The sequence below is a fragment of the Eleutherodactylus coqui genome, chromosome 5 (genome assembly GCF_035609145.1).
Source record: "Eleutherodactylus coqui strain aEleCoq1 chromosome 5, aEleCoq1.hap1, whole genome shotgun sequence".
Classification (NCBI taxonomy): Eukaryota; Metazoa; Chordata; class Amphibia; order Anura; family Eleutherodactylidae; genus Eleutherodactylus; species Eleutherodactylus coqui.
The window spans coordinates 215,261,212-215,281,782 of record NC_089841.1 but is presented as its reverse complement, the minus strand read 5'-3'; the positions used below and the strand labels follow the sequence as shown (position 1 = coordinate 215,281,782).

Here is a 20,571-nt window from a genome sequence, read left to right as displayed (position 1 = left end):
TCATTGTGAAGGGTGAGAAGGTGCGCCAAACACGGCAAAATAGAGCAGAGAGCGTTTGGAAGCCGCGGTAGAAAGCCTCGCGATCGAGCGCATGTCTGCAAGGCCCCATTGAAATCAATAGGAGCATTATACCGCGGCGTGCAAAACGTTGCGGTAATCGCTGAATGCTGAACAGTTATGTCCTATGTTTTTTTTAGCTGTGAACGCACTAATTGGGGACAACATGGCGATATTATATGGACATCTATAGCATTGCTACCTCTGCACTGTATGGCGCTGGTACCCTATAACACTCATGTGTTATATACTATTAGACAATATACTACTGTTATATACTACGAGGCGGTGGGTTTATGCCTGCAGGAGTGACATGGCAGCTCCTCCCAGGGTTTCCATTCTCTCTAGTGACACTTCCTCACCTCCTCCATGACACTTTACCTCAGGAACGCAGAAAAGTAACATGGCGGATGGATCCCGACAGTACTGCGGCTCTCGGCGTTCGGTTACTATGACAGCGCGCTACATATCAGATTATAGGTCACTGTGCCAATTAAGGGAATTGTATAAAAAGTTATTTCCAGTCATTATACCTATTATAATTATGACTTTATCGTGGCACTGAATAACGCATTAAGGGAAAAAATAGAGAAAAAAGTTCTCGCACTATTTTACTGAAGAGAAACGGCGGACGGATACGATCTGCTATCTGGTCTCCTTGTGTGTGCGAGCGCCGCTACAACCGACGACAATGGCGATGTACGTTCTGGACGGCTCGTTCAGGGGGGACGCACTGGAGAGGAAAGGCTCCTTGTACCTCCGCTCCAGTCACATGCAGTATGATAAGCCCACCAAGGTGTCCGGCTGGTAAGAAGGGCGGCCATCATTATGTACAATGCTCCAACTCTACAGCTATGGGTTATTGCGCAGTAATGCTTCTAGATGCCTTCTGTGGATTCATTTGCCGCGCGCGAATGGACATGACCGACGAGCGGAAAAAGTGCAGTAAAATACGGCGGTCCGCGCACAAACAATCCTCGGTCAGCGTGCAAAAAAAGGTGCATTGAGGCGCGTGCAAATGCGTATGAAAAGGTGCAAATATATCAGCATTACGGCCGCGCTCGCCCAAATATCGCTCCATTATTCGGATATTAACCCTTCCTGCTGCGGACATTTTTTTTCACTCTCATTTTCCAATTCCTACTTTAAAAAAATCATAACTTTTTTAACCCCTTAATGACACGGCCCTTTTTCTTCTTCTTTTTCCTATTTTCTTTTTTTCCTCCCCCCTTTAAAAAAATCATAACTCCTTTATTTACCCATCGACGTCGCTGTATGAGGGCTTGTTTTTTGTGGGACGAGTTGTAGTTTTCAATGGTGCCATTTAATGTACCAGATAATGTACTGTAAAACTTTAAAAAAATTGTAAGTGGAGAGAAATGGAAAAAAATGACATTCCGCCATCTTTCAGTGCGTCTTGTTTCTACGGCGCATAAACTGCAACAAAAATGTCCTGATAACTTTATTCTATGGGTCGGTACTAGAGATGAGCGAGCGTGCTCGGCCACGCCCCTTTTTCGCCCGAGTACCGCGATTTTCGAGTACTTCCGTACTCGGGCGAAAAGATTCGGGGGGCGCCATGGGTGAGTGGGGGGTTGCAGCGAGAGTGGGGGGAAGAGGGAGAGAGAGAGGGCTCCCCCCTGTTCCCCGCTGCTACCCCCCGCTCCACCACGCCGCCCCCCGGCGCCCCCTGAATCTTTTCACCCGAGTACTGAAGTACTCGAAAATCGCGGTGCTCCATCGAGTAATTACTCGAAACGAGTAGGTTTGCTCATCTCTAGTCGGTACGATTACTACGATACCAAACTTGTAGAGTTCTTTTTTTTTTTTTGCTGTAGTATTTGTATTTTTTTCAAAGATATTTAACTGTTTAAAACTATTTTCTGTCGCCATTTTCTGCGTGTAATAAATGTTTTATTTTTCCGTCGACATAGTTGTGCGAGGGCTCATGTTTTGCAAACAGGCTGAGCTAAAAAAGCACATTTCTGGCGTTCTTTATTGTTTTTCTTCTGACAACGTTCATCATGCGGGGTTAATAATGCGTTACTTTGATAGATCAGATTTTTACGGACGCAGCGATACCAAATATGTATTTTATTTAGATTCTTTTATTATAAATATGACAACATTTTTTGTTTTTTTTTTTACTTTTTATTACTTTTTTTTTTAAATAGTTAGTAAAACTTTATTGATCTGATCTGATCGGCATTCACGGTGCAGTAAAGGTGATATCTTTATTCTGTGGGTCGGTAAGACTACGATGATATCAAATTTCTTTAGTTTTTTTATGTAACACTGCTTAATAAATATGATACTTAAAAAAAAACAAACAGTTGTTTTGTCATTATCTTATAACCCCCATAGCGTTTATTTTGACGCATTTGTTTGAGAGCTCGTTTTTTGCTAGGTAACCTGAAGTTTTCATTTTTACCGTTTTTTTGCAGCAATGTTCGTCCATAGACGTGCTATGTTAAGGGATTCTCCCCTGTCCACGAGTGGAAATCAACTGTGGGGGCGAATCGCAACATGTTCTATTTTGTGCTAAAAAACACGTGGACGGCTTCCATTGTAGTGAATGGAAGTCATCCATCCTGCAATACTTCCGCTGTGAGCACAGGGGGAATTCGCATCAGCGTTGGCGCATCATGCGCTGCAGTGCGCATGCTCGCTGTAAGGGATACTTGCGGTGGATCCGGAGAGGTGAGTGTGGGATCTCTGGGGGAAGCCGTGTCGGATTCCGCTGCGATATTCCGCAGGTGGAATCCAACACAGCCGTGGGCAGGAAGCCTAAGGCCTCATGTCCACGGGGAAAATCAGGCCCGCTACGGATTCTACATGGAGAATCTGCAGCGGGTCCCTCCTGCCCCGCGGACATGAGCGCTGAAAATAAGAATAATCTTACCCGCAGCGGACCGGGCAGGTCTTCTCCTTCGCGGCCGGATCTTTTTTCTTCGGCCGGTGGATGTGCTCGGCACACCGGCGCCGGGCACTTCCACCGATCCGAAGAAAGAAGATCCGGCCGCGAAGAAGAGAAGATCTGCCCGGTCCGCTGTGGGTAAGTTTATTCTTATTTTAGGTCTCCCGTGGATCCGGATGGCTTCCATAGGCTTCAATAGAAGCCTGCGGGAGCCGTCCCCGCGGCTGACCCGCATCTAAATGGAGCATGTCCATTTTTTTTTAAAATTCCCTTTTATTGACCATCTGCGGGTATTTATCTACCCGCGGGTGGTCAATGCATCCCTATGGGGTGCGGATCCATGTGCAGGTGATTCGTTGCGGATTTTAATTCTTCTTTTCCCCGTGGACATGAGGCCTAAGTGGGGATCTGCTCAAAGAGTGTAACATTCTTTAATAGGTAATGTTTGTCTATTTTATGTATTTTTTGTTGCTTAGGCATCAGAGTCGTGAGGCTGAACCTAAAGATTATGATGTCAATGAAGCTCCCCTGGGCAAGAAGAATTTATCTCATTCTACCTATAGAAGATTTGGAAATGTCACCAGTGAAGTGAGTATTGTTTCTGTACCAGCATATTAAAGGGGGTTTCCCAGATAGAAAAAAACATTTTCTGAGAACAAGAAATGGTTTAAGAACAACAACTTAGGGCCTGTCGACATCCCGATGTTGGCACCATCCAGAGGTTCTGTCAGGGTGTACATTAAAAATCCCAAAACCGGAACCCATGGATGGAAATGGAGTAGAACCTATTTTGTCATTATAGAATAGGTCTCAGTTTCAGCAGGTGTCTGATCATTTTGTACCATCTTCTGCGCAGACCTATTGTTGTTTCTTCAGTTTTCTATAATGCCCAGGATAGATTCCACCCAGTGGTTCCATTTTTATGATTTTAAATGTGTACCCTGATGGGACCCCTGGATGGAGACAATAATGAGATGTGAACAGACCCTGAGCCAACTATCCCTCTGATTTCCCCGCTGGTACAGCACCGATTCTACTATCATCACCAGATCACTACATGCAGATCAGACTGGGGTAAATCCACATAAACTCCTAGGCTCAGTCTTGGACTTTGGGTTTTTTCACATGGCCGTATGCGCAACTACGCTTACTGCTACGGAGCATAGTAGCGCATGAAAAGGTTTTGTTTTTTTTTTCCTCTCAGAGTACTCAAACTCTGTGCCATAGTGCAGAAGTTTGAATAAAACAGCGGGAAGACGGGTCCTTCTCTACCTTTCCCACGTACAATTAACGGGCAAGAATACTGCTAATAAAAACGAAGACCTTGAAATCACGTCCACGGGAAGAAGCCCTTCTACTGTGGAATAAAGTGTCAAATCCATGGCGGAAAAATGTGAGTGAACGGAGGCCTAAGGCCTCATGATCACTAGGAAATTCGGGCCCGCACGGATTCTCCATGCAGAATCCCACAGCGGGTCCCTTTTTCCTTGCAGACATGAGGCCTATAAATTGATTTTACTTACCTATCCGGACGCTGCGGGTTCCCGACCGTCACTGACAGATCTTCTTTCCTTCAGCCCGGTGGATGTGCTCCCGCGGCAGAGCAGAAATTTAGCTGCGGGTGTGCCAAAGATACGGACAGCTTCCATAGGCCTCAATGGAAGCCTGCGGGAGCCATCCGGGCGGGAAATCCGCAGAAAATGGAGCATGCTGCAGGTGTTTTCCCGCATGTGCGATCCGCACAGCAGGGAAAAAGGACATCCGCAGGTATTTACTTACCTGCGGATGTCCAATGCATCCCTATGGGCGCGGATCACGCGTGCGGGACACCCACGCAGATTTGCTAAATCAATTTACCTAGTGGACATGAGGCCTTAGTTTGTGTTTAATAACTCTCTTCTGTAAAAAAAAAAAAATCTCTAACTTGGAAAACCACTTAAAATTTTAGGCCAAATTCAGGCATAGCAGACTCGGGGCTTAAACAGTTGGGCGTGTTTTAGTCCCATTATGCAACCGTCAAAATCTTGGCCACATAATGGGTCGAAATAAACCATTGATTTCACTGGCTTCGTTTTCACTAACGGGATTCTCGCATTGTATTAACATGCGAGAAAAGATAAGACTTGCTGTATCTTACCTCTTTTTTTTTTTTCTTCAAGCTCGCGTGCTATAGTGCAGAGTATGAATACTCTGAACAAACCCCGCCAAACTCTGTAGTGGCCAGCGTATTAGTGCATGTGCCCATGTTTTTCCCGTATTTTAGTTTTTTTGGTGTGGATCAAAAACTTGTGACAAAATACAATACGATGTATGTGGAAGGGATTCCATATAAATTGTATTTGTGTGGATATGTTCCGACTGAACTCCCCCTTACCTGCAGTGATGAGAATTGTAGCTTCCGTAGTTCTGGACTGGAGATTCAACTGAGCTATGAATTATAGTCTCCATTGCCAATTTCCCTTGATTGGAGAAAAAGGGCCGCATGCAGTGCTAGGCTTGCAGATAACCACAGGCACTGTGAGGGAACCCCAATGAACCCCGCTGTAAATCATTGGTGTCTGCGGGATGCCATATGGAAGCTACAATGCAGATGTGAAGAGTCTTGCCTACTCCTGTGTGCAATGTCTGCTAATGTGATCTGCTGCTGAATTACTACCCGGTGTGCAGCACAAGCTGGGACCATGTTAGGTGCAATTCAAGCGGCACAGATTACGATGGGCTGGAGATTGCTAATAAAAATTTTGTGAATGTGCTGTATAGATTTTCAACAATCTTGTTGAGTGTAAACTCCAGTCACAAGAAAATGAGAAAATGACACTCGTATGAAAGCTCAATTCATGAAATGTCACTCATATTTACTAATCAAATGGTCATTCTCTGGCTACATGCTTGCAGCTATACCGCCATGTAAGTAATGCTCAATGTCAAGTGACTAGAGATGAGCGAGCATACTCGCTAAGGGCAATTACTGGATCGAGCATTGTCCTTAGCGAGTATCTGCCCGCTGGGAAGAAAAGATTCGGCGGCGGGGGAGAGCAGGGAGGAACGGAGGGGAGATCTCTCCCCCCCCCCCCCCCCCGCTGCCCCCTGCTCACTGCCGCAACTCACCTCTCACCCGCGTCGAGCAATTGTCCTAAGCGAGTATGCTCGCTCATCTCTACTAGTGACCCATAAGGGTTCTACACAAAGCTGTCATTGTGGTGAAGGGGTTCAGGCATTCACCTACGTCCAACAATGGGTTAAATGTAATGAAGGAAAATCTGAATATCAACAGGGTCCAATACACCCTTGCTATTGGTGGCTGGCAGACCAATTTCTCATTGGCCAGTCTGCCCTTTGAGAAGGTTTTCGGAATTGGCTGATAGACAGTGGTGTGACACAAAGAGGGAGCTTACTAGAAAAAGTTCACGCAAGCAGCACCACTATATATCCCAATTAGGGTTGGGCAGAAATAATGCAACAGACGAGTTAAATGAGAGACCGAATCCTTACTTACTTTGCTTTGAAAGCTTGAAAAAGGCCAAAAGCCGAAATGTCGCCGGGTCATTTATAATGGGAGAATAAACTACCTCTTGGATTTGCACCCTTGATGCTGTCGGGACTTTCTTTTACATTTCAAAGAGTGAGCCTGTGATTGGTCAGGGGATGGAGAGAAGAAAAGGTCCCGCACAGGAAGACCGGAAGTGCGCAGGGAACAGGGGAGTCGTTTTAGGGAAAGCAAGCGGAGCAGACATATGTGCAGTGAGGGAGTAGTGAGAGATGCGGAGAGGAGAAGCCGGAGAGAGGGCGCGGAACAAGGAGCAGAGCGTGGAGAAGGTCTGTTATGGGTGAGTCGTCGTAAAGGAGTCTGGAGAGGCCCGTCTTCCTGCCGGAGTCACAAACAAGCCTGTAACGTGGAGTGCGAGCACTCAAACGTCTTAGGCCTGGTCCTAAGTAAGTCTGCACAGCATCTATTGCCTTAGTCCGTACAAGAGGAACACACAGAGGCCAGCGCCATAGTCTCCACCGCCACAGAAGCCTCTGGTTCACTAAAGGCCGTTTACACCTTATTTATGACACAGCTGTGCCTAGTTTTGCGCAAAGTGCAAACTCCAACACCTCCCCAGATGATGTGGAGACAAATATTGTATGCAATTGTATGCTCAGAAACCGTGAATGTTATAAACCTGTGGCGTTCAGTACACCGTCACAATATGGTTCTCCTACTAACCTCAGTCTCCACCTGATTGCTTCTCTCATAAGTGTGTGCTGTATAGCACTGGCGTCATGACAAATTATCAGCCCTCTTAACCGTTTACCACTGCAGGCGTTGCTGTTTGGGAAAGTGCTAGTGATAGCTGGTGACACACTTCAAGATAACTACCACTCCCATCATCCACGTCCCAGCTAGCATACTGCAAATGTATCACTGTGTTATGAGTAAAGTGATAACGTTTTGCCTTAAACATTCTTGTGTGATGTTGAATACTCTTGTATACAACACATCACGTAGATTTTTATGGCTAACGCGGTACTACACTATTTTTGCTCCACATGCTCATGGACACTAGAGGGCGCACTAATGCTGCATGCCAAAAGCTTTATAGTCAGCTTTGTATTTTCATTCTTTGCTGCTACTAGCACAGTCTGAGTAGAAAGTCTGGAGTATAAGCTAATACTTTCTTCCTGTAGCAACTGCTTTCTAATTGGCAAACTAAATATGCATCAAATATGGCCAGATGCTGTACATTTATGCAGGATTAATGAAAAATCTGCCTTCGAACTTAGGCGCTGGAGGAAACGCCTACGAATTTTTTGCACCACCAACATCACAAACAACACCGTTGTAGATCGCATCGCATCACATCAAAGTTTTAATTGGAGGGAAAAATGACAAACCAAAGACACTCATTCTTCGGTTTCTAATTCCTTAGAAACATTGATAATGTTTGGAGTGTTCAGCGGCAAAAGAAGATTGGTCGTCAAAGAACGCGCCGGCTCAATGCTATCAACACCAACGTGCAAATGATCGAACTGAATAAAGCCGCACAAAACAAAACCGCGTGCAGCGAGCTGATCCATAAAGTGTCTGAGAGTCGGATAACGATAGATAGATAATGAAAAATCAGCAGCTTTCTTGAGGGGTATTTTTTAATTTATGGTGGTAAGGCACTCTACATGTAGTAGGGAGTTGAAAGTAGGTTGCTGTATTTGGGACCGCCCTTATCAGGGTGACTATCATGATTGTAAGGGAGGGAAAGATGTATAGGGTTTTGTAGGGTGAGACTTGTGGTCCCCTACTTCTCCCTCCTTCATTTTGCTTTCTATACATCCTTGTTATGAATTACTATTTGGCTTATGACACATACGTATGTGATTTGTAACTACGTCAAAAATAAAGGTTACCTTTTAATGGTGGCCATTTTGGGATTTCTGTGCTCGAATGATCTTGTCATTTCAGTTTTAGTGACCCAATCCTGTGGAGCAAAGGTATTCAGTTGGAGTCAAATGGGACCTACGTTTAGGGTCCAAAGGACTGAAGATACAACAGGGTAACGGAGTAAAATTGTTGAAAATGCTTCATGGCATTTTCTGGGCACAAAATGGAAATTCTGAAAATGCTGAAATTAAGGCGGTACAGCTAAGTAATGGCAACCTGTACATTTTATCTGCTGCTCTAGACCTCCCTCCTCTTCATCCCATGCAGCCGCCAATCTGCCGCTGTGTTTGCATGCATCCCTTCTGCAGTAAAGACAACAGACTGTTACCCACAACTTCCAGCATCCATAGTGCTGATTTACCGGCCAGCACTGTAGCTCCGCCTACGGCTCATGGGTCCTACAACTTACAGGCACCAACCTCCCTCTCACTCAGAGAGCTAGAGACAGCTGCTGAAGCAGACAAGACCTCCTGGCGCTCTGAACTGTCCTCCCCTGTCCTCCCATCATGCACTGCTCACAGGATGCTGGAGACTATGGGCAGGGGAGGAAGTAGGAAGTGCGGCCAAAATGTTAGAGGAAGTAGATGTGAAGAAATAAAGATGAGTCAGGAGTGCGCCGGGTGTATTTCAATAAATATACCAATTGGTAAAAAATGAGTAGCAACTCATCTGGTACCAAGCGGGGTATCACTTGGCAAAGGAACCCCGCTGACACCTGTTGTCCGAGTAGGTATATAAAAGGGTCTTTTATCCTCGATCCGTCAAAACGGAGAGCCGCAGGAAAACATAAGCATTCCAAATTTGGGGCTTAGTAAACATTATGAAGCAAAAGAAAAAAAGTTTTTCCGTGCTCGTCAGGACGCTTCACTTCTTTTGCTTCACTACGTAGAGGAAATAGATGTATTTCTCAGGCGAAGGGTCACATGACATAGGCAGACAATTAAGAAAGTAGCTAGACCCGGTACAGTGAGCCTATTACAGAATGACTTATTGTGATGATGGACATTAGATTTTAATATGTTAGTCTGTGCCCGGAATACTCCTTTAAAAAGTTTCTGAAAGTAACTTTTGTACCGTATGAATAAAAACTTGAGCTGCTCCCATAAATGAAAATGATCTGGGTTTAAAACAATACTATCCAGATATTTCCTCTATCTACTCTCAAAAGAAGCTACTTTGAAATCATAAAATTTTCCTAAAGGTGTCCGGTCTGCTTTAGATAGACGGTATAGAAGAATTACGTCTATGGTCACCAGCGATTTGTTCTCTTGTTATATATAATGGTTTCGGCATCCAGGAAAACAAGACTAGACAGCTGAATTTCTCGTTCAGGTTTCATTTCCCTTTATGGCACTTGCATTGTCTCTTACATGTATTAAAATTAAACCCTCAGGCTGATATCAAACTTTCCAAAATATGAACTCAGAGGTATTTGTTCCGAAGAAGTGAATTACTGTATCAGAATTAAACTGTCAGTCTGAGCGATCTCTTATGGTGTGGCGGAAAATTACCTGCACAGCAGATTCATTTGGCTTCGGTGCTCAGGTCAACAGACTTACAAACGGTTAGCGGCTTTTCAATGCAGATTTATAATAATAATGAAAAGCGAGATTACAGCCTGAAGTCAGACAACAGATCCTCCTAATATATATTCTCTGTCAATTCATTTATGCACAAACAACGATGCGCTATATGAAAACAATAGAACATTAGTTTCTGAACCTTAAAGGGGTTGTCCCGCGCCGAAACGGGTTTTTTTTTTTTTCAATAGCCCCCCCGTTCGGCGCGAGACAAACCCGATGCAGGGATAAAAAAAACAAACCGGGTAGTACTTACCCGAATCCCCGCGCTCCGGTGACTTCTTACTTACATTGTGAAGATGGCCGCCAGGATCTTCACCCTCGGTGGACCGCAGGTCTTCTGTGCGTTCCATTGCCGATTCCAGCCTCCTGATTGGCTGGAATCGGCACACGTGACGGGGCAGAGCTACGAGGAGCAGCTCTCCAGCACGAGCGCCCCATTCAACACAGAGAAGACCGGACTGCGCAAGTGCGTCTAATCGGGCGATTAGACGCTGAAAATTAGACGGCACCATGGAGACGAGGATGCTAGCAACGGAACAGGTAAGTGAATAACTTCTGTATGGCTCATAATTAATGCACAATGTACATTACAAAGTGCATTAATATGGCCATACAGAAGTGTATACCCCCACTTGCTTTCGCGGGACAACCCCTTTAAGGCCCATTTACACGCAATGATTATCACTCAAAATTCATTCAAATGAGCGAAAGTGAGTGATAATCGTTACATGTAAACGCACAGCCGTTGTGTACTATTCATTCACTTGTGGTTTATCGTGGAGTTTCAGCCTGCATAAAAATAGTCGTTTGGTAGTTCGCTTTTTGTTTTGTTTGAATGGCATTCATTCAGTCAGTTGAAAGACTAAAAGACTTGAGGGGAAGGGTGATTGTTTGCCCTTCTAAACACAATGGCTACTTGTTTACTCATGCCGGCAGAAGACAATGGCTTTTCTTCACACTAATTAAAAACCTGCTGGCTAGAGATTCCTTGCATAAACCAATCACCCACCTGAGCAAACAACATATACAGCGTTTACTTTAGCTAATGAAGGAAATGAAGAGCATTTCAAAGGATTATCTGTACGTTTTAAATGTTCAGGATTTTATGCAAAAAAGTTGTTAATTTGTTCAAACGATAATCGTTGCATGTAAAGGGACCTTTATTGAGTGAAGATCTCCTTGCCATGCTTTATTGCTTTCTCTCTGTATACAAGTACAGCAGAGCTGAGTTTGTCAGATGATTGGAGTTCAGTTATAACATTGTTATATCACTGGGATATCTGTGGCCTCAACAGGACTACAAATACACCTGTTATAATGAAAAATTACCTGTCATGTCTGTGGGGTCAGCTGCATAGCTTTACAGAGCATGGCCCCGCTAACCCCGATGGTGTCTTTATTTTGTGCATACCCTTACTTTACCAACCCCCCCCCCCCGTACAGCGTTGTCTCAGATTCAGTTCCCAGCACTATGAATGCGGCAAGTGGATGGCCCCACCATGTGCTTTTAATGAGTGATGTCAGTAAGTGGTAGAAACCGCCTACTTGACAGATTGACACATTCAGGATTCAAAAGTAAGAAGAGTCCTTACAGTGAAAGGGGGAGTGTGAATAAAAGATAGACATCGTTGGCCACAGCTGTAAAGCTATGTAGCAGACCCCGCTTTGCACACTATTTTTTTTTGGCAAACACACTTGCAATTTTTGATGCAGCATTTTGAGCCAAAGCCATAAGTGCTTCCTTTTTTTTTAATCCACTTCTGCATTTTGCTCAAAAAAGTGCAATAAAAACTGCAAGAATGTTTTATAAAAAATGCTGTGTGTGTGTGAAGCCATCCACCGAGGGGTTGTCTGATCTGGACAAGTCCTATACATATGCCTATCTCCCTATATCTAGAGAATGAAGAACAGATGGAACAGTTCTTACTTATGGAAATGGTAACTGAACATTGCGAAAGTAAATCTTATGTCTGTTTTTGACATTATGATTAAAGGGGTTGTCTCACGCCGAAACGGTTTTTTTTTTTTATTCAATAGGCCCCCCGTTCGGCGCGAGACAAACCCAAGGGATGGGTTAAAAAAAAAAAGTTTATTACTTACCCGAATCCCCGCGCTGCGGCGACTTCTTTCTTCCTTTACCAAGATGGCCGCCGGGATCTTCACCCACGATGCACCGCGGGTCTTCTCCCATGGTGCACCGTGGGCTCTGTGCGGTCCATTGCGGATTCCAGCCTCCTGATTGGCTGGAATCGGCACACGTGACGGGGCGGAGCTACGAGGACCAGCTCTCCGGCACGAGCGACCCCATTCGCCAGGGAGAAGACCGGACTGCGCAAGCGCGTCTAAAAACGCCAGAAGACAGCGAATTTAGACGGATCCATGGCGACGGGGATGCTAGCAACGGAGCAGGTAAGTGAATAACTTCTGTATGGCTCATAATTAATGCACGATGTTTATTACAAAGTGCATTAATATGGCCATACAGAAGTGCTGAACCGCACTTGATTTCACGAGACAACCCCTTTAACCATTACGCCCTCAAGACCAATGCAGGCTTGGAGACGATAAGCCACATCTTCACATGCATCCCTACACATTTGAACTGGAGTTTCTCTTGGCATGGCCTACGACAGTTGGTCATCATACCACAATCCTCGAATGGTGAACGCTACAGGGACCTGTTAGCGGACCATCTGCACCCATATCTTCAGAAGGTCTTTCCCATTCACAGTACCATCTTTCAACAGAACAACACTCCGTGTCATCCAGCTGAGATCACTAGGGAGTGGTTGGAAGAGCATAACAATGAATTCTCTACACTGCCTTGGCCCTCAAACTCACCGGACTGTAACCCCATTGAACATGTTTGGGATATGCTAGAAAAGGCTGTTGCAGCAGACAAGGTCGAGTTAAGTGTGGAGGAAGTTCACCACCTTGTGGAATCTGTTCTCCCAATGTCTGAAAGCAGTGATTGCCCAAAAAGGTGGACCACCCCGTTATTGAATACGTGTTCTTTATTCAGTGATCGCTCATTATGTATATGTAGTAAATACTGTTGGTTATAATACTGTTGCATTGCAACTAGATAAACCACTCTTGAAACAGTGTACTATACAAGTACTGAATGTGCACTTACAGTTGATATAGAAAGTCTACACACCCCTATTAAAGTGCCAGGTTTTTGTTAAAAAATCCACCAAAGAATCATTTCCGATTTATTTCCCCTCTTCAGTGTGACCCGTTATCTGTGCAATTCCACTGAAAAACAAACTGAAACCATTTTGGGTGGAAAAAGTTAAAAAGAAAACTAAAGTAATGTGGTTACATAACTATGCACACCCTAAAGGTAGTAATTGTTGATATACCCTTTGACATTATGACAGCATTCAGTCTTTTGGGTGGGTGTCTATCAGCAGGGCACAACTTGACTTAGCAATCTTTGCCCACTCTTCCTTGCAAAAGCGCTCCAAATCTGTCAGACTGTGAGGGCATCTCATGTGTAACGCCCTCTTCAGGTTAGTCTACAGATCTTCAATGGGGTTCAGGTCTGGGCAATTCCAAAACTTTCATCTTCTTCTGGTGAAGCCATTATTTAGTTGATTTTCTGGTATGCTTTGGGTTGTTGTTGTGCTGAAAGGCAATATTCATCTTCAGCTTTTTAGCCGAGGCCTGAAGGATTTGTGTCAGAATGGACTGATATTTGGAACTGTTCATAATTCCCTCCACCTTGACTAAAGCTCCAGTTCCAGCAGCAGAAAACCAGCCCCATACATAATATTGCCTCCACCATCTTCACTGTGGGCATGGTGGTCTCTTTGGTGACGTGAAGTTTTGGCTTTGTGCCAACCATATCTTTTGGAATTATGGCCAAAAGGTTCAGCCTTGTTCTCGTCAGACCATAATATGTTCTCACACATTTCCTCAAATAGAAGACATTTTTTGGGGTCATAATCTCTATTCTTTCATTAAGGACTGGAATACCATAACTGAACAGCAGCTGTCACAGGTTCATCTTAAAGGTGACTATGAAGTCAGAGATGTCCCCAAACGAATGGTCAATGAGGACAACCTTGAAATATTGAGCTTTAAAAGGTAACTTTCACCATAGTTTACAGGTAAAACGAGATCTAGAACTTCTGGGCGTTAGCTGGATTGGAATTACCTAGTTTTCTGTATTGTATGATAAACACTTAGAAACACTGGGTTAGTGTTCTTTCAAGATTCTTCAACATTCACTATCCACAGTCTGAAGTGTTAAAGATGTTCTTACATAACCGGACGACCCCTTTAACGACCGACCCTTTTTTTTTATTTTCGTCTTTTTCTCTCCACTTTTTAAAAAAATCATAACTTTTATTTATCCATAGGCATAGCTGTCTGAGGACTTGTTTATTGCGAGACGAGTCGTATTTTTCAATATTGTTATTTAAAGGGGTGGTCTCGCGAAACAAAGTGGGGTTATACACTTCCGTATGGCCATATTAATGCACTTTGTAATATACATCGTGCATTAAATAAGAGCCATACAGAAGTTATTCACTTACCTGCTCCGTTGCTAGCGTCCTCGTCTCCATGGTTCCGTCTAAATTCGCCGGCAGCTTGCTTTTTTAGACGCGCTTGCGCAGTCCGGTCTTCTCCATTCAGCACGAGCCGCTTCAGTGTGCTCCCCGCTACAGCTCTTCTGCGCATGCGCAGACGAGCTGTCACTGCTCGGGAGCGCGCTGGAGCGGCCATTCTGTACCTTCCTCTATTAGAGGAAGGTGCAGAGCTGCCGAGCTGTTCGGAGAAGCCGCCCAGCTGTCCCGGTAAGTGATGGGCCGGGGGGGGCTGCCGCTGCGCCGGGCTGCGCCGGGGGGGGGGGCTGCCGGGCTGTCGCTAGGCCGGGGGGGCTGCCGCTGCGATGGGGGGGGGGCTGTCGCTAGGCCGGGGGGGCTGCTGCTGCGATGGGGGGGGGCTGTCGCTAGGCCGGGGGGCTGCCGCTAGGCCATTCTGTACCTTCCTCTATTAGAGGAAGGTGCAGAGCTGCCGAGCTGTCCGGAGAAGCCGCCCAGCTGTCCCGGTAAGTGATGGGCCGGGGGGGGCTGCCGCTGCGCCGGGCTGCGCCGGGGGGGGGGGGGGCTGCCGGGCTGTCGCTAGGCCGGGGGGGCTGCCGCTGCGATGGGGGGGGGGCTGTCGCTAGGCCGGGGGGGCTGCTGCTGCGATGGGGGGGGGCTGTCGCTAGGCCGGGGGGCTGCCGCTAGGCTGGGGGGGCTGCCGCTGCGATGGGGGAGGCTGTCGCTAGGCCGGGGGGGCTGCCGCTGCGATGGGGGAGGCTGTCGCTAGGCCGGGGGGGCTGCCGCTGCGATGGGGGAGGCTGTCGCTAGGCCGGGGGGCTGCCTCTGCGATGGGGGGGGCTGTCGCTAGGCCGGGGGGGCTGCCGCTTCGATGGGGGAGGCTGTCGCTAGGCCGGGGGGGCTGCCGCTGCGCCGGGGGAACTAGCGCTGGGCCGGGGGGGCTGCCGCTGTGATGGGGGAACTAGCGCCGGGGGGGGGGCTGTCGCTGGGCCGGGGGGGCTGTGATGGGGGGGGGGACTGCGCCGGTTACCTTGTGCCTGGCGGTGGGTGACAGGTCGGCGGTGTTCACTCCAGGGGTCCGGTCGGCGGCTGCGGGGCGTCTGGTTGCCATGGAGACAGCTGGTAGCGTCTCGGGAGCGCGCACGTCGGGCTACAGCAAGCGATGCGAAAAGAGCTGGCGGCCATCTTGGGAAAAAGTTTTATAAGTTGCTGAAACGCTGGAACGGTAAGTAGAAACCAGCTAGGAAAGTAATTTACAGGGGTAATTAGTAATGTATGTTTAATTAGGGGGACTGGGCAAAAAAAAAATTCACTGCTTCCTCGAGACATCTCCTTTAACCCCTTGAGTGGCACGCCCGGAAATGTTCCGGGACGAGCTCCACTGCTCATAGCAACATAGCCCGGAAGATTTCCGGGCTATGTATCACTATGGGAGCTGCAGAGCACAATGCCACAAGCTGTAGCAGCGTGCTCTGCCTGCACAGACCCACACAGAGCAGTGCAAGGGCTTTGAAAAACCAGCAGAAGATATTGCCGACATGTCGGCAATGTCCTGCTTTGTTTACAAGTTGCCATAGAGACCATCGGCTTGTCAGAAGCAAGCCGATGGTCTCTGTGGCAGGGAGAGCTTGGTGCTTGGCTGTGAGAGGACAGCTAGGTACCAGCTCTTACAGCAGAGATCAGAGAAAACCTCCGATCTCTGCTGTGTTAACCCTTTACATGCTGCAGTCTATGTGACTGCAGCATGTAAAGGGCTGTCACTGCAGCATGTAAAAGGCTGTCACCATCGGACCCCCGGAATGTGATCAGGGGTCCTGATGGGTCCCTGTGGAAGTCCCCTAAAGGGACAAAAAAATAAATAAAATTTAAAAAAAATTAAAAAAAAAAAAAGTTAAAAAATTATTAAAAAAATAAAAAAACACTTGTCTCCCTTTACTTTGTAAAAAATCAAAAATACAATCACACATGTGGTATCCGTGTGCGTCGTAATGACCCAGAGAAGGAAGTTAATACATTATTTAACCCCTTAATGACATGGCCCTTTTTTTTCTTTTTTCCCCATTTCTTTTTTTCCTCCCCCCTGTTTAAAAAATCACAACTTGTCCCGCAAAAAACAAGCCCTCATATGGCCATGTCAATGGAAAAATGAAAAAGTTATGGCTCTTGAGACGCAACTGCAAAATTAGTTGAAATTCAATGATTAGACCATTTTAAAAAACGTGCCCTGGTGGGCACGACAGGGTGGTAGGAAACCCGCCACTCAAGGGGTTAATATACCGCATAATTTACTGAAAACTTTCAAGCAGTTCTAATTGGAGTGCAATGGGAAAGAAAACACAATTCTGCCAATTTTGGGTAGGTCTTGTTTTTACGGTGTACACACTGCAGCAAGAATGGCAGGAAAACTTTATTCCCGATCTATGTGTGAGAGCCTGGCACTTGGGTCTCGTAGGGTCTTCTGAATGTGATTACTTTGGGGGTGTCTACTCTTTTAGTGTAGTTTATTGTACATGGAAAAAGGAAATTGAGTTATAAGAAATTAATCATGGGATTCAGGGTTTGGAGAGTTATGATGATGTTGCAGAATGTGATGACATGACTATTAGAGATGAGCGAACGTACTCGTAATGAGTACTTACGCACCCGAGTACCGCCATTTTCGAGTACTTCAGTACTCGCGCGTAAAGATTCGGGGGGCGGGGAGAGGCGCGGCGGTGCGGGGGGTAGCAGCGGGGAACAGGGGGGAGCCCTCTCTCTCTCCCTCTCCCCCCCACTCCCCGCTGCAACCCCCCGCGCCGCCACGGCGCCCCCCGAATTTTTTCGCCCGAGTACGGAAGTACTCGAAAATCGCGGTATTCGGGCGAAAAAGGGGCGGGGCCGAGCACGTTCGCTCATCTCTAATGACTATGTTTGAATAACTTAACGTTTTTGTTCAAGAATAAATGTAAATTGCTGTTCATGGAAAAATAAGACATCCCCTGAAAATAAACCCTAACACGTCTTTTGGTGCAGAAATTAATATAAGACCCTGTGTTATTTTTGGGGAAACAGGCTATGTATGTACCCCAGACATAGAACTCATTATAAGAATATAGCATATGTTACATCATGATGAAATAAAATATGTAGACCCCACAGATGTAACCATGCAGCACTTCCTGTCTCATAATGTGGCACATTCTATGAAGGTGCTTCATGAGTAAATTAAGTTTGACTTTATGAATTAGCAGCTGTACATTTCATACAAAGCATTGCTCCAAGTGAATACCTGCTTGATTCATTGTTGTTTTTTTATATATTTTCCACCTCAGCCATCGGCTGCTTTATATTAGTTGTAACAAAATCAAGAACTCCAAGACCAGATACATTACTTTCACACGTAAGGAGGACCTGCCACTTGTCCTGATATGTCTGTTTTAGTAAATACTGTACTTGTGCTCCCCATAAAATAACAATTCTGGAGCATATATTCTTAAAACTCTATGTTGGGTCATTATTTCTCTTAGAAACTTATGAATAAATTAACAACTGGGTGTTGCCATTCTCCTTGCCAAGTGGGTGTGTCCCTACGTGGTTTGATCCATCAGTTGTGATTAGATAATATAAGAGCGTGCAGGGACGCCCCCAACTCATGACACCCAGTTGAAATGTATTAAATTTAATAGAAATTCTTTTGCAAATTGTCTAAAATTATTTAAGAGGGTTTCCCATTTCTGCATAGGCCATAAATGTTTGATAGACAGGGATCTCACCTCTGGGAACACCAACATTTGAGAGAGCTGGGACATATCATACATTTATAAATGTTTGCGACAAAATGTGTTAGGTTTGAAGATGGCTCATTTATTTCTATGGGAGAGTTTTTTTTTAGGAAATGTTGTGACCTTTGCAGAGATAATTAGGGTGCAAGGAGGGGGAGGAGGTAAACTGTGAGCTTCACTTAAAGTCAGTAGTGGATCCTTTGTTATCTGTGTATAAAGTCCCATTAGATCCAACGATTCTTGCTCAAAATTTGCTCAAAGCCGTCTTTTGAGCGAGAATTGTTGGGTCTAAACGCACGGCCATCATACAGTTTTCATTGACAATTCGCTCATAGTTGTCTTTCAGCTAGCTGAAAGACAACCATTAGTCTTATTGGGACCACACATTGAGTTCTCAGCAGGATACTGCTGATACTATTGTTTTAGCTGGTATCCCGCTCAGAGAACACAGCAGAAGTATGCAGAACACAGCGTTCCAGCATACCCCGCTCGGAGCGCTCAGCTGTTTACCAGCTGAGCGCTCCGTAAACACGGCAGGAGTATGTAGAAGACAGTGCTTCAGCTGTGTTCTGCATACTCCACTCGGAGCGCTCAGTTGTATACCAGCTGAACGCTCCGTGAACACAGCAGGAGTATGCAGAAGACAGCTCCAGCTGTCTTCTGCATACCCTGCTTGGAGCGATCAGCAGGATACCAGCTGAGCACTCCGAGAACACAGCAACTGTATACAGAAGACAGTGCTCCAGCTGTCTCTTGTATTCAGAGGGAGCCTTCATTTACACACTAATAAGCTCTTAAGTAGCTAATTAGCTACATAAGAGCTTATGCAAAGTGAACGCTCAAAACTGTCACTCAAACTGCCCTTTGAGCAAATTTTGAGCGATAATCGTTGTGTCTAAATGGGCCTTAAGTGTTACCTTTATTGAAACCCTGCTTGTGATGATAATGGTATAACTGCTGGAAAGTGATCTGTACAGAACAGGAAGTGTTAGCCTTTTACCATTTATGAGGATCAGTAGCTATAGTGAAACCAGCAAGTTTTCAGGATTTTCTATACAGTGACATAGAAAATAAAAAGAACACCCTAAATTACAGTTACAATCCTGAATTAATGTACAACTGCTAGTATAGTAAAGCCTATAATATTTACTGTTGATATCATTGTAGGCAAACTGGACTTCCAGATGCATTTGTTGCTGTTTTGCCACATCATAGTAAAGATCATAACAAAATGTAAGTGTTAAATGATTATTGCTATTATTATTAGAATTTTACAGTCATTTTTTACAACTTCTTTTTATCTACCTTTGAATGAAAGTAAGTTTCCCTAAGGCCTCATGTCCACTAGCTAGATGGAATTGCGGATTCCGCAGCGCATTTCCACCGCGGAATCCGCAGCGGAATTTGCCCATAGGTAATCATTGGCCATCCGCGGTCCATTTTCTAGTGGACATGAGACCTTAATCTAGCATTCATGTAATAAGTGCTTCTATTAACCATCCTATCCTGGAATGGCTTTGATTGATGAAAAGTCTAGACGAAGGTCGGCTTCACATGGGCATAAGCGTATTTACATGCACATCTGCAATATGTATTTGCACGATGGGCCTTGCATTTCTGCGTGTTTGTATTTGACTGTATTTCGTGCACGCACACGCCCCGCGTATTTGCACACACAAATAAAAGACGCAAGCATTCTCTCATTGATTTCAATGGGAAATTAAATTTAGTATGTGCTATTTTGCGCACAATACCCCGAAAATAGGACATGATGCTTTTCTTTTTGCACAAACGAAATGCGCGTGCAAAAAATTCACATCAGTGGGTTCTATTCACTGGGTATTGCATGTATAAATTTTGCAAGCATAATACACAGCCCAGATGCATTTGCGTGAATAAGCCCTTAAAAGGAATATGGCTGATTTAATTAAACTAATTAAATAAAGACTAACAAAATACTAAAAGAATCCTCTACTTGGAAAGAATACAAGTGTTACAAGCATATACATGCATGTATCTAAAGCTTATCCTAAGACTAATCCTATACAATGTATTTGCTATATACACTCATTGTCACAAAAAAACAAGCACCTAGAGGGAAATGTTGGAATTGAATGAAACTTTCTCTGTGTGATTGTAACGTTGATATAACGTTGTAAGTAATTACAATATCGGAGCAAGTGGATCATTTTTTACGGAAAATTGAACACTGGACGGGAGGCTCTAGTACCCTGTTGCACTGCCTCTAGTTTGGATACAAGGTGTGATACAGGCGGGCATG

General features: G+C 45.2%; 1 protein-coding gene across 2 annotated transcripts in view; it reads left to right on the top strand.

Moving 5' to 3' along the window:
* Window positions 1–696: 696 nt before the first annotated feature.
* Window positions 697–20,571, top strand: part of CFAP95 (cilia and flagella associated protein 95) — a 31,745-nt gene continuing 11,870 nt past the window's right edge. Inside the window, exons 1-4 of one of the 2 annotated variants that reach the window (XM_066602003.1) lie at window positions 697–864; window positions 3,451–3,562; window positions 13,947–14,068; window positions 19,458–19,523. In XM_066602003.1, coding sequence (XP_066458100.1) covers window positions 749–864; window positions 3,451–3,562; window positions 13,947–14,068; window positions 19,458–19,523 — 416 coding nt within the window. In that variant the 5' untranslated portion in view covers window positions 697–748. The remainder of the gene's footprint in view (window positions 865–3,450; window positions 3,563–13,946; window positions 14,069–19,457; window positions 19,524–20,571) is intronic. The other variant, XM_066602004.1, reaches the window with a different exon arrangement.